The 12283-nt window shown below is 45.0% G+C and overlaps 1 protein-coding gene across 2 annotated transcripts in view; it reads left to right on the top strand.

Moving 5' to 3' along the window:
- Positions 1-994: 994 nt before the first annotated feature.
- Positions 995-12283, top strand: part of FAM219A (family with sequence similarity 219 member A) — a 47528-nt gene continuing 36239 nt past the window's right edge. For both annotated transcript variants that reach the window (XM_014952501.1, XM_014952500.1), the window contains exon 1: positions 995-1091. In XM_014952501.1, the coding sequence (XP_014807987.1) occupies positions 1055-1091 (37 nt within the window). In that variant the 5' untranslated portion in view covers positions 995-1054. The remainder of the gene's footprint in view (positions 1092-12283) is intronic.

Genomic DNA, 12283 nt, shown 5'->3' with positions numbered 1-12283 from the left:
CAGATATTGGACCTCATATTGGATGTTTGTTTTCCCTGTGCAGCTCTACCTAATAAAAATCCAAATTTACATCCACATAAATGTATATATATGTGTGCATGTTCAATATAGTTTCAAGCTTCTAAGTGGGAAGAAGTGAACGTGTTTGAAAACCAGTTTTCACTGTCGTGCTAAGTAGAAATAGTTTCAGCAGGTTTGAAGTTTGCCGTGAAAGGACTTTAAATGTTTTTAGCAGTGGTAGAACTGCCTGAATTGGTAGTTTGTCCCTCTCTGAATCCTTTGATGTGCTGTACCATAGAGCTGGACACTACCTGGATTAGGTTGTCTGCAAGTAGGGATGATAGAGCGGACTCTGCCTTTGAGGAGCTTGGTTTTCAGGGGGATTTCAGTGACAGTGAAAGGTAGTGTGCTGACAGATACTGAAATTAAATCTTTCTGATTAGCCACAAAATAAGTCCAGCATGGGACATACAGACTTCTTCATCCCTGTCCCAGGAGAAACCAAGATTGAATTCTCCTACTCATTCAGTCCTTGCTCCTTCCGAGCTGGAATTTGGCACAGGTGGTCATGAGCTTTTTAGTTTTAAAAATCATGAGGTTGACTGGTCCGCTTGGAACTCGGCTGAAGCTGTAAATGCATTTCATACGACACCCCAAAGAGTCATCACATGAAAATGGTTTGGGACTACTGCCAGCCCAGGCTGAGTTTGAATTGATGACCCTTCCCCCCCGCCTACCCCGCATTATATTCCCAGAATCATCCATCATACAACTCTGATGTTGAAATCTGGTATTTCCAGAGGTACTTTTAGCACACTAAACGTGCTTCCGAAGTTCTGTGGTTTGCCCCCGGATTTCAGATGTTCAAAACACCGACATGTTCTCTGCTCCCTACGAATGCGGGTGGGAATGGACTGGCCTAACAGCCAGTTAAAGCACAGATGGCGTAACTTTCAGCTAAACCATTCTGTTTTGTTTTCTTTCTCAACAGGATCCAACGGCTGCGTCTATTTCGGACAGAGATTGTGATACGAGGGAGGGAGAGACTGTAGCCATGAACTACAAGCCGTCCCCACTTCAAGTGAAATTAGGTGAGTCTTTGCTGACGGATCCAAGGTCTGAAGTATGGTGAGGTACTCGTGGGATCTTATGCAGATCCCCGTGCCTGTGGCTGAGGATACCACCCAGCTCAAACGCCTCGCAGAGCAGTTTCATCACTGTGATTCTGCTGCCGGGGGAACTGACCTACAAACATGTAAGGACCCTGTATCTCGGGCTGTGGTAGAGGAAGGAAGCTATGCCTTGAAAGGAAGGCATAGCTTTTTAAACCTACAGATTTTTATCAAGCTAAGATCAAGGCTTGGCTAGGTAAAGAATGATGATAATATAGAGGGACTGTAAAAACGAGACAGAATGATTGCAAACAAAAGGGAAAGGATCAGAGACTTGGACCACTACTGGGAAAAAAGCTGTGTTACTGTGAGATGGAGGGCATGTAGGTCTGTAAAGATTCACATACAAATACTTGTGCTATTTCTGAGCAATATTTTTTAAGTTTTGGAAGCAGAATCATCCAGTTATCACAATGCACTGCCTCCTTGCAAGGAAAATGCTTACAAGAGGACAGCAACCCACACATGGCTGTCCTGCCTCCAAAACTGGAGCCTCTATTGTGCCATACCACCTCAAGAAGGACAAGTCAAAGGAACCATGTGCTTTTTTTTGCTCAGAGCATGGATAAAAAACGGGAATCTAAATCTCAAAATTTCCCAGTAGGAGCAGGAAGCCAGTCCCCTGGTTGTCCTTCACATCAGAATAAATGACACTGAGAGGATGCTGCTGGAGCTGATTGAGGGTGACTGTGCCATGTTGAGGAAGGCTCTGAAAGAAATGGGTACCCACTTGTTCAGTGGAATAGGTCTGGCCCCTACCAGATGAGTGATAGGGAGCTAAGGTTTGCAGAAGGTTTGGGAAAGTTTGGCCATTGGTGAGTGATTATGAAGAGATGTTCTCAATAGACAGGTTTTACCCAAAGGACCTGCAGTACTACTGCAAATGCTAATGTTGGCCTCATTTATAAGAGGAGCCTGAAATAAACACCAGGAAAAGGCTGGGGGTGCTTGTGAAATGCCTGAAATGCTCTGCCTGAGTACATAGTAAATTGAATAATCAGACAAATCTGGTCATAGGAGAGCAGAATGGAATGTCACAGAGTAGACCCATAGATGGCAAAGGAAAAAAGTAGCTGAATTGGCAAGATCTTGCTGAAAGGGTGACTAGGAAAGAGAAGGTAGGAAGGTGGATATGCAAACGCAGAAAGATTATACAGCAATGTGGAGGACCTTGAGCTGCTGATACAGGATATAAGCAGGTGCATTGGGACAGTAGATCTGTCCTGAAATCATAGTCATGAGTACTCTAAACCAGTGGATGCTTTTCAGGAGAAGGCAGGCAGCAGCAGTATGTGTTAATGACAGCACAGCTCACAGTTTGGTAAGAAATTATCACTGCCAGCGTGCCATATGCCACCAGGATCCTTTTTCATTGCCAAGAGAGTTCTGTAATGTTATTAGAGAGATAATTACTACTGCAATAGTTGTTTTGGACAATTTAGCATCAGGAATCAGGTTGGAGAGCAATTGATACTATTATTGGTAAGTCTGAGATATTGTTAGATTTCTAGGCAATAAAAATATCCTCCAGAGATTCGCTAACATGACAGGAAATGGTGCTATTTTAGACTTGGCTTTGGTAAGTCATGGGGACATTAGAGGAGATGTGATCATAGGAAATAGATCTGGATTCGGGGATAACAAGTTCATTTCACACAAATTAAATGAAAAGGTAATTTGAGGTAGATGTGTAACAAACCTCAGTTTTATAAACTAAGTGCTTAAGCAAAGCCAGTAGATTGAGAAACCCAGGAACTCAAAACACATCAGGTAGTACTGAAGAAGAAAGTATTGGAAGAAAGGGCATTGTTAATGGAGTTCCCTAGCAGTCATTTCATTTATGTGTTTGTTAATGACTTTGATACAAAAAGCAGGAGTCAGTAGAGAACATTTAGTCGTGGTGTATTTGGGAGACATCAATACAATAAAGACTCAGAAGTGCCATACAGGAAAAAACATGAAACCTAGAATAATAGAAATTGGAAAAAGTATGACAGGAGAAACTCGGTCTGCTGTAAACTGGAATTTACCAACTGGAGGCGACTAAGGAAGAAGAAGCCTGTTGCATTAGTTTATTGCAAGGTAACTGTTCAAATAGACTAATACACGAAAATACACCACAGGTGCACTTCTTCAGAGCTGACCAGCTTTCTTACAGGGAACAGATGCAACGTAATGATTAGACTTTCTGCCAGAACTTCTACTTTCCCACACAGGGAAAATTTTATTTCGTTAAGGACTGCTGAATGCTGCTATCCATCAGTAAAGAGGCAGAGAGAGGCATTGGAAGAGTTGGTGCGGAAGATGGAGGTGCACCACTGCCAGGACCTCCTTTCCAGCTAGTGCTCCTGCCCAGTGGATACTCAGCACCTATGTGCTTATGAAGGTGATAGTGGGTGAAACCTACCTGCTTAAGAGGAATTGTCTTGCAAGGCTGACGACCATCTTCCTGCCTTGTCTCCATAGGGAAGTCAGCTCAAACACCTCTTTCTACCTGTGGAAGCAACGCACCTCTTTAATTAGGTGAACACATACCTAGCAATATTTGGATTGACTATCTACTCTTAGCTGTACCCAGATGAGCTCTAGGTTACACGGGGAAAAACGAGACTAACGGTATTGTCTGTAGCCAGTATAACATGCCTTTAATCCACATCAGCTCCCGCTCCTGTTATTCTTGAAGCCTGCCCAGCCTTTACAATTTTAATTGTAAAGTTTTGCAAGCTTAATAACTCGCATCTTCCAGCTCTGGCCCCTGTTCCTCCAAATAGGTATTTTTCTTCTCTTCTGCATTAAACTTCTCAGGATTTGGATTGGGTTTTTAATCTCTTTAAGGCCAGGCAAAGTTAAGGTAATACATAAATGTTTAATAGATTAACTGGCAGGGCCATTGTTGGGAATTGTGGCAACTGGGGTTTAATCCTATTGCTGGTTTTCCATATAGGTAGTGGCATTTTTCGCTGTTAAATCAAAATCAATTGTTCAAATGTCAAATGCTCTGATGGAAGGTTGATAAATGTCATTTTTTCACTCTGTGAGGATTCATATGTAAATCTGTCATATGTGCTTGCTGGAAGCTTGGTTCAAGTGAGCTCAATTAAATACCAACTCAGCATGAATACAACTTTTGCTTCCAGAGGCCGCAGTGATTGAAGTGTGACCGAAAGAGTGTGCTGTGCTGCACACACTGAACACAGATTTATCCTGCTGCTTGAATGGTCTTTTCCTTGGTTGTTTCTTGCCCTCTGAATACATGCATTTGGCCACATGTTTCCGGAGGGTGGGGGAGTCATTTAGATACAAGAAAAATTTCCCAGGTGGATTATATTTCTAGTGACTTCCTAAAGGTTACACCTGGTTTATAAGTGAAACAGTAAAACACTGAGCTTGCTGCTGGGGCCGCATTGAAAAAAGAGGAGAGCCTCACACCGAGGGGAAATAACATCTCCCAGTTCATGTAGTTCATCATCTTAAACTCTTATTGATATTATACCCATATTAATTATGCATTTCTTGCTTTTCTAACACTACCACTTTGTCTTTTTGTCAGGAACTGCAAGGCTAAGCCATGCTTCTTTCTTTCTTTCCAATCACTTGATAAGGAGGCTCCTGACAGCACTGAGGGGGGGCTGGGTATACATTAGTGCTTAGGAGATGTCTCCAGCACATCCTTATTAGGCGGCATATCCAGATGGAGCACATACCACAAGCCTTTTGAAAACAGAAGAGACTTGTGATAAGGAGAGAGGGAGGAACAGAATAATCCCCAAGTGCAAATCTCAGGGGCTCCATATCCACTGGAAAGCAACGGATCCTCATGGGATCCCCAGGAGGCAAGATATTATTTTAATGAAGCGTATGCCATCTGTTTTTCTATTCTGCATTTTTGATTTCCCTTCTCTGGGCTGAAATCCCTGTCCAGACAGCCTGTCCATCTTACCTAGCAGTCAGTGACGTTACAGTTTGTGTCAGAACAGAATGGGCAATGTGGCAATAGGTTGTGGCGCTGCAGAAGGAGCTATTGTGATGATGAGGGGCTACAGCAGTGGCATCTTCATCAGCACATCCACCTCAGCGGGGGCTTGGCAGTAAGTCTTCTGCCATCCCCCTCTGCAGATGGACATATGAGAGAGAGGCAGACAGACACGAGACACTCATAGCAGCCTTCATCCCTTCGAGATACCTGTTGCCTTAGTTGTAAGTGCCTCCTCTGTTTGGACTAGATAGAGAATAAGGCAGTAAGGATTGCTCAGTGGGGTGCCTAAAAGTATGTGAAAAATGAGTGCCTAAGCTCAGCAGAGTGGGTCCCACCTGAAGACTGAATGAGCTATGTGCAGATGAGGTCTCCTGCCCTCTGTGCGAAAGGAAGCCTAGTTCATGTTGATGCAGGCTTTGAAGTTTATGGGTTTTGTTTTAGATTTTGTTTGCAAAGCTTCTTGTAAAAAAATGACTGAGTTGCAAATGTAGAAGGTAATTTTCCTGCTTTCCTAACGACTGGTTTGTTGTCCTACCAGCTTAGATCTCATGCTGGTATTTATCTTAATACCAAAAAAGCACAGTGGCTGATACTAGTCAGTGCTGTAAGAAGTGTCACGAAGTTGCCTTTGGTGTAAGCTGCTGTAGCTCACGTATTCCATCCAGCAGCCTAACCAGAAACTTTCTTTGCCTCAAGAGGCGGGGAGCTGTCGTAACTCTAACAGAGCAGAGCTATTTCATTAATTAATAGGATACTACCACTTTCATCCTGCCAGCTGCATTGCAGTATGTTTTTTTTTTTTCTCTAGGAGACACAGTGCAGATTACTCTTAGAGCAGGTCAGCCACAGCCCAGCCCCTGCTGGGAAGGAAATTCTGCTCGCTGGGAGCCTGGACCTATTGGCAGGGTGAACGTAAAAGCTTCTTGAGTCACCCCAGCCTGGCCTTTCGTCTTTCTGTGTGACAGGAAGGAGATGAAAGCAAGAGAACAGCCATAGAGGAGCCTGAGCCAAGCAGATGGCTCAGGGAGCAGTGAAGAAAAGCTTGGTAGAAAAAGTCATTGTCCAAGAAATAAACATAGTGGTCATCCTCCAAGGAGAGATCTCAGGTGAGGCCCACCAAGGCTCCTTGCCTGCTTCTGCTTCTTCCTGTATCAGTATCATCTTAACATGGATAAACGACCCAAGATTTTACTTGTTGACAGCAGAGTTCATGTCTCTGTCTTCCACACAGGAAAAGGATGAAGATTCTTCATGGAGACAGCAATAAGGTGCATTCTCTACCAAGCACTGAATTATTTTACTTGTGCTATCAAATTAATACTTGCTTGCAAGTAACTGGAAGGATGTTCACTTAGAGCAAGCATCTCTGGTAGAAGTAGAACAGCAAGAGGAACCCCATCGCAAGGAAATACAGCGTGTTGTTTCCCAGTGTGCCTTACTTGGTAAAAACTGAGTATCTAATTTATGACAGGGTCCCATTTTAGTGGAGACTGAAGTGAACAGAGGAGATAATCTGTCTGGGGACAGAGGGAAATGACACATCTGAGGTGTTAACTCCTGCCTTCCAGCCTGCTGCTGTGCATTCATGGCAGATACTGACTTGCTGTGTGATCAGGGAGGAGTAGTACTGGGAATGTCGGTCAATGAGCTGAGAACTACAAAGCCCTCAGGGTTCAACATGACAACATTGGTGCATTTCTGGTTGTAACTTTACAGATGGTCTCTAATGCTGGTAAAGGACAGACTGCCTTTGTCTCCCCATGTGTTTGCTGAGACTGATCTTACAATTGGTGTACCCTGTCCTAGGGCTGGGTGTGGGTTCAGAACTTGTTTTAAAGCATCTCCATTGAAGAGCCACAAAGCACACAGCAGAGCATCCTACCCCAGTGGAGTTCAGAACAATGCCTTGCTCAGAGATGCCCTTCCAGGGCTGCCCCTGCCGCCGGTCAAGGTAGAAAACAAGGGCTGGGAGATGCAGTCCCCAAAAGAGCAGGCAGCAAGCTTCTTGCAGAGGCTGAATTGCTCAGTACCTTCCCGCATCCGTGGCTGCTTTCCTGCGTCATCTCTTCCCAGTCTGCTTCACAGCCTTGTGAATTCTAAGCTCTTCAATAGGGAACACAGAATAATACGGGGAGGCTGTAGCAGACCGGACAAATCAATGCCATTAGTGTATCCTTTCGTCAGTACCTCAAGTACTGTACTATTCCCAGTAGCTGTTCTGTAACAAGGCGATTAATGCTAATTAGGTACAGCAGCTGTTGTTTCTGGGAAGAAACTCTGTAGGTAAATTAGGGAAACATGTTATAAAAAACCGTAACTCTTAAGCTAGGTCCCCAGGTTCCAGCTCTTATTGACAAAACTGCAGATTTCCATATCCATAACTGTTTGTGCGGTGACCTCAAGTGACATCATTACCTTAAGTGCACAAAGCCATTTTCCTCCCCGGGGAGCACCCATTTCCTTGGACACAATCTGTACTTCGTACTGGGGGGGATGAGTAATGTGGAAACCAGAGCGCACTGGCGATATACCACTGCTATTGATTTTCTTCATGAAGATAGAAGTGCAGCCTAGCATTCGGAGGTCTCTTGGGGCTCGGGAGGAATTTATTTAAACATTATTTCACGTGTTATTACTCTTTCCATTTATAAGAGAAATTGCGTACACAGATTTATTGTAGCATCCTTCCTGTAGGGTATCTCCGGGCTCTTTTTGGAGGGGATGGGAGGGTGAGCAGCTGCGTCACATTAAGGGCAGCAGAGCTGTCTGCAGACGGAGCAGCAAAGAGGAGGGCAGGAAAACAGTTGTGACAGGCATTTTATTGCAGATTAGTTAGAGGAGAACTAGAAAGGCAGCAAGGAAGAGGCGCGTGAGACCCTGTAGCTGATGCAGGCTGGGGCAAACAGTAGAGCCATTAAGAGAAAGTGGAACAGAGCAATTCACTGGAGTTCAGCAAAGAGCTGTGGGCAGGAGGGAGCGAGTGAGATGGAGGGAAGGGAAGCACCAGTCAGCAAATCCCAGGAGCAAAGCACGAGTACAGGAATAAGAGCATCATGTGGCGCGGCGTTCACCAAACGAGCCTAGTCTTTCTGTCGCTGCCATTGGCTTGATTTGTTACACCACCCCACCAGGGTTGTCCCAGCCTTTCCCCAGTTCTCCACCATCGTACATGGCACCTCTGCTGTCACAAGTTACTGGCTACCCACGGATCTCGCAAGCCAATAGACGCTCACCCACTCACATCTTGTGCTGCGTGCACCACTCTTGGTTATCTTCAGGTAAAAACTCATCAAGGAGGAGTCTGTAAGGTAGTTGAATCATTTTGTTGAGCATTATCTGGCCATCCTTTAGCCACTCTGAATTTTTACAGTACCTGCAGGTCTGATAGTCTAGGAAAGAGAGGTAGATCTGCTTCTGCACAGAATATTTTCTTTGTAATAAGGACGGGCCAAAGCATCTGGAGTGTGAATGGGGGTTTTGTGCTTGAAGCAGAAGACCAGAGCTGCAAATTACAGGTTCTCTGCTTTGCCCTGTCACCTCAAATATGAGAAGCAGCTCAGAGGTTGTGAGGTGAAACAAATTAAGCAAATTATTGAGATTCTCTGGTTGAAGGAAGGAAAAATGCAGTAACTGAAGTAGTGATGAGAATAAAAATTTCCTGGTCTAGCAAAGCCTAACTCCAGCAGGCAGCACCATAGCAGTGACAGGCTGGTGGTCTGGTCAGAGGTCCCGTTACACACTACTTACTACTGTCATCATTGTTTTCTATGAAGTGCATAGAGAGCTGGTTTAAAAGGGAAGGGATGCCATCCAGAAGGACCTGGACAGGCTTGAGAGGTGGGCCCGTGCAAACCTCATGAAGTTCAACCAGGCCCAGTGCAAGGTCCTGCACCTGGGTCAGGGCAATCCCAGCCACAAATACAGGTTGGGCGGAGAGTGGCTGGAGAGCAGCCCTGAGGAGAAAGACTTGGAGGGTATTGGTGGATGAGAAGCTCAACGTGAGTTGGCAATGCGCGCTGGCAGCCCAGAAAGCCAACCGCATTCTGGGCTGCATCAAAAGAAGCATCGCCAGCAGGTTGAGGGAGGTGACTCTAACCTTCTACTCTGCTCTGGTGAGACCCCACCTGAGTACTGTGTCCAGCTCTGGAGACCTCGGCAGAGGAAGGACATGGACCTGTGGGAACGGGTCCAGTAGAGGGCCATGAAGATGATCAGAGGGCTGGAGCACATCTCCTGTGAGTACAGGCTGAGAGAGTTGGCATTGTCCAGCCTGGAAAAAAGAAGGCTCCAGGGCCATAGCGGCCTTCCAGTATCAGAAGGGAGCTCCAGAGAGGTAGGGAAAGACTCTTTATCAGGAAGCGTACTGGTAAGACAAGGGGTAAAGGTTTTAAACTGAAAGAGGGAAGATTTAGATTAGATATTAGGAAGAAATTCTTTGCTGTGAGGGTGGTGAGACACTGGAACAGGTTGCCCAGAGAAGCTGTGGATGCCGCATCCCTGGAGATGTTCAGGGCCAGGCTGGATGGGGCTTTGACCAACCTAGTCTGGTGGGAGGTGTCCGTGCCCAGGGCAGGGGGTTGGAACTCAATGATCTTTAAGGTCCCTTCCAATTCTAAACATTCTGTGATTCTATGAAAATAGAGTGGTGTCCCTGAAGGCGTTTTTCACAGTGTTCTTGACATTAGAAAGACTAATGCCAGCTGAGTTGACAAGGCTGCCTGCTCAGATCTTGGCACCTCTGACAAAGTCAACACAGATAAAGGGCAAAGTGGTTTCTGGTATCTCAGAACCCCTTGTCCTTAAATGTAGGCTCCACCTGATCCTCTAGCCCACCAAAGGGGAACGTTTCCCCAGTTCTGAATTACCCAGGCATTACTATTTCTGTAGTTCCTTCTAATGTCTCCATGGGTAGATGAGTTTCTGCATAGGGCTCAAAAGAAGCAAGTAGAGCCCCGTGTAATTAGTGTAAACTGTCTCCAGAACAGACCACAGCATCTGCGGACAGTGTTGGACGATGCATTTTTCAAATGTGTTTGATTTATTAATGATGAGCCTTAAACTGCACCTGATGGTTAATTGAATTTGTTCTGACTATTCGGTGATGGGGGCTCCCCCTTTGCCTTCTCTGTGCTGCACACTCAGCTCTTAACTGGGAAAGGTTACTGTCTGCTTATTGAGTGTTGGGGCTAAAATGCTCCGTCAGCAGATCAGGCTCTATTAAGTAGAAATAACACACACATCTCAAAGGGAAGGGATTTGTGCTGGTACAGGAAGTTGACTGCAATTCTGGTTTTTTAACTGCTATCCTGATCCTCAGAGGATGCCTACAGCACCCTGAAAACTTTGCGTTGCTTCTCTTGAGATCTTAAAGGATCCGTTGGCGGCTCAGAGCTCAGAAAAACACACAGGTTTTGGTGTGCCACAGTAGGAGAGCAGAATGGATGAGGATGTCACCAGTTGAAGCGGGTCTGGAGAAATACGGGCCTACGCTGGGTACATGCAAGAGACTGTTGCTGGGTTGACGGGCTCGTAGAAGCAACTCTACTGTAACCTCAGCTATGGTCAACATCTCAGCCTGGGGTCAGGGCCTCTTACACCAGCCAACACCACTGCTCTATGGAGAAGTTTCAGGAACAGGACCTAAGCTGCAGTGGAGATGGAGGGAGTAGTTGTGCAAGAGGCTTCTGGATCTTGTGAGTCCTGCTGGGACTAAGAGGGAGCTTTGCCTGTTCCGTGACAATCGCTTCACCCCTGGCAGTGTCCTCTCCAGGAGAGACCACAGCCCACACCAGTCACGGCCTCTCTGCTCTGCTGTGTGCAAAAATCCTTCTGGCACCTCCTCCTTTTCTTTCAAACCTCAAGCTTTTGACACAGCTCTTTTCTTGTACTGCTTGGCAGTCATTGTCTATAAAGCAGGTCTCACTGAAGGAATAAAGCTGTTTTTATGGGTGCCACATATTTACCGATATAAGATTGTATTTAAGAAGTTGTAAAGTCACAGCAGTAATTGGACAGTCTGATCCCGTTTCTCCAGTTGTTAAACACAACTGTCGTTCAGAAAGCTTTAATTACTGCCTGAATCATGGCTGAGTAGCTTGTGCTGAGGATACGTATTTATTGCATTGTTCATGGAAATGAGACACGGCAGTCTGTTACTGTGCAAAATAGCTGTAGCCCCCTTTTCAGAACTTCTTCCAGAAGGAAAACTGGGAACTGTTCATCAGATTTTAAAACATTTGAGCGTTCCCTAAACCCCTTTCTAAATTAACCTATAGAAAAAGCATGCCCCACAGGCAGCATTTGCATCCTTTCTCCAGGCCAGCTACAAGGGCAGAAGAGAGGTAAAACAAGTACATTCTTGGCAGATAGATCCAAGTCTTCGTGTATTTGCTCAAAGAATCATCTCCAGCTTCTTCTGTGTAACCATTGTGATCTGTTCATCTCTGCCTCCATCCTAACACAGTACAAGCAGTAAATTCCTCTCCGCTGTGCTTTGCAAACTGCTCCTCTCCCTGGATTCCTCCCACTTTTCTGTATCAGTGAAATCATCCATCCTCACTTTTTAAGACTGCACATTGCCTAAGTCGTTGCCTCTCGCTGACTCCTGCCTTCCTCTTCATGTCCCTTTCACCTGTGAACTCTGCCCAAATCGTTTTCTTTCTTTTCTTAACTCTGTGCCTTCTTTTTCCCTCTTGCTGCTCACCTTGAGAAGAGCTTGAATTGATTCAGCCTAAGCCTTTGTGAATAGGGAGCTGTTTCAACTCTGTCTTGTAAAGCACCACTGTTTATAGCACAATAAAATAAATCCTCTGTGGGGTTTTAAGGCAATTCTACTGTAAACCCGAAACCATCTTGTTATGTTTGCTCTAACTTTGATTTTTTCTACCTTCTGCTCTAAATGCAAGACAATCCCCACTTTTTCCAAACAACCCACATATCCTCTTTTTTTTTTTTTTTTTTTTTCCCTCTTTTCTGCTTTTAAGTGTGCTAAGATAAATCGACGAATCAAAATTTTTAACAAGACTTTTACAAAGAGATGGGATTTGGATCAAGGGTTCTGTTTTGTTTTGTTTTGTTTTTTTTTCCTCCAATATAGGAGCATCTTTGGAAAATATATTTCACAGACCATAAATTT

Source organism: Calidris pugnax, unplaced genomic scaffold (assembly GCF_001431845.1).
Source record: "Calidris pugnax isolate Ruff unplaced genomic scaffold, ASM143184v1 scaffold220, whole genome shotgun sequence".
In the NCBI taxonomy this organism is placed as follows: domain Eukaryota; kingdom Metazoa; phylum Chordata; class Aves; order Charadriiformes; family Scolopacidae; genus Calidris; species Calidris pugnax.
The sequence above is the reverse complement of the archived record's forward strand: the minus strand, read 5'-3'. Positions and strand labels throughout refer to the sequence as shown.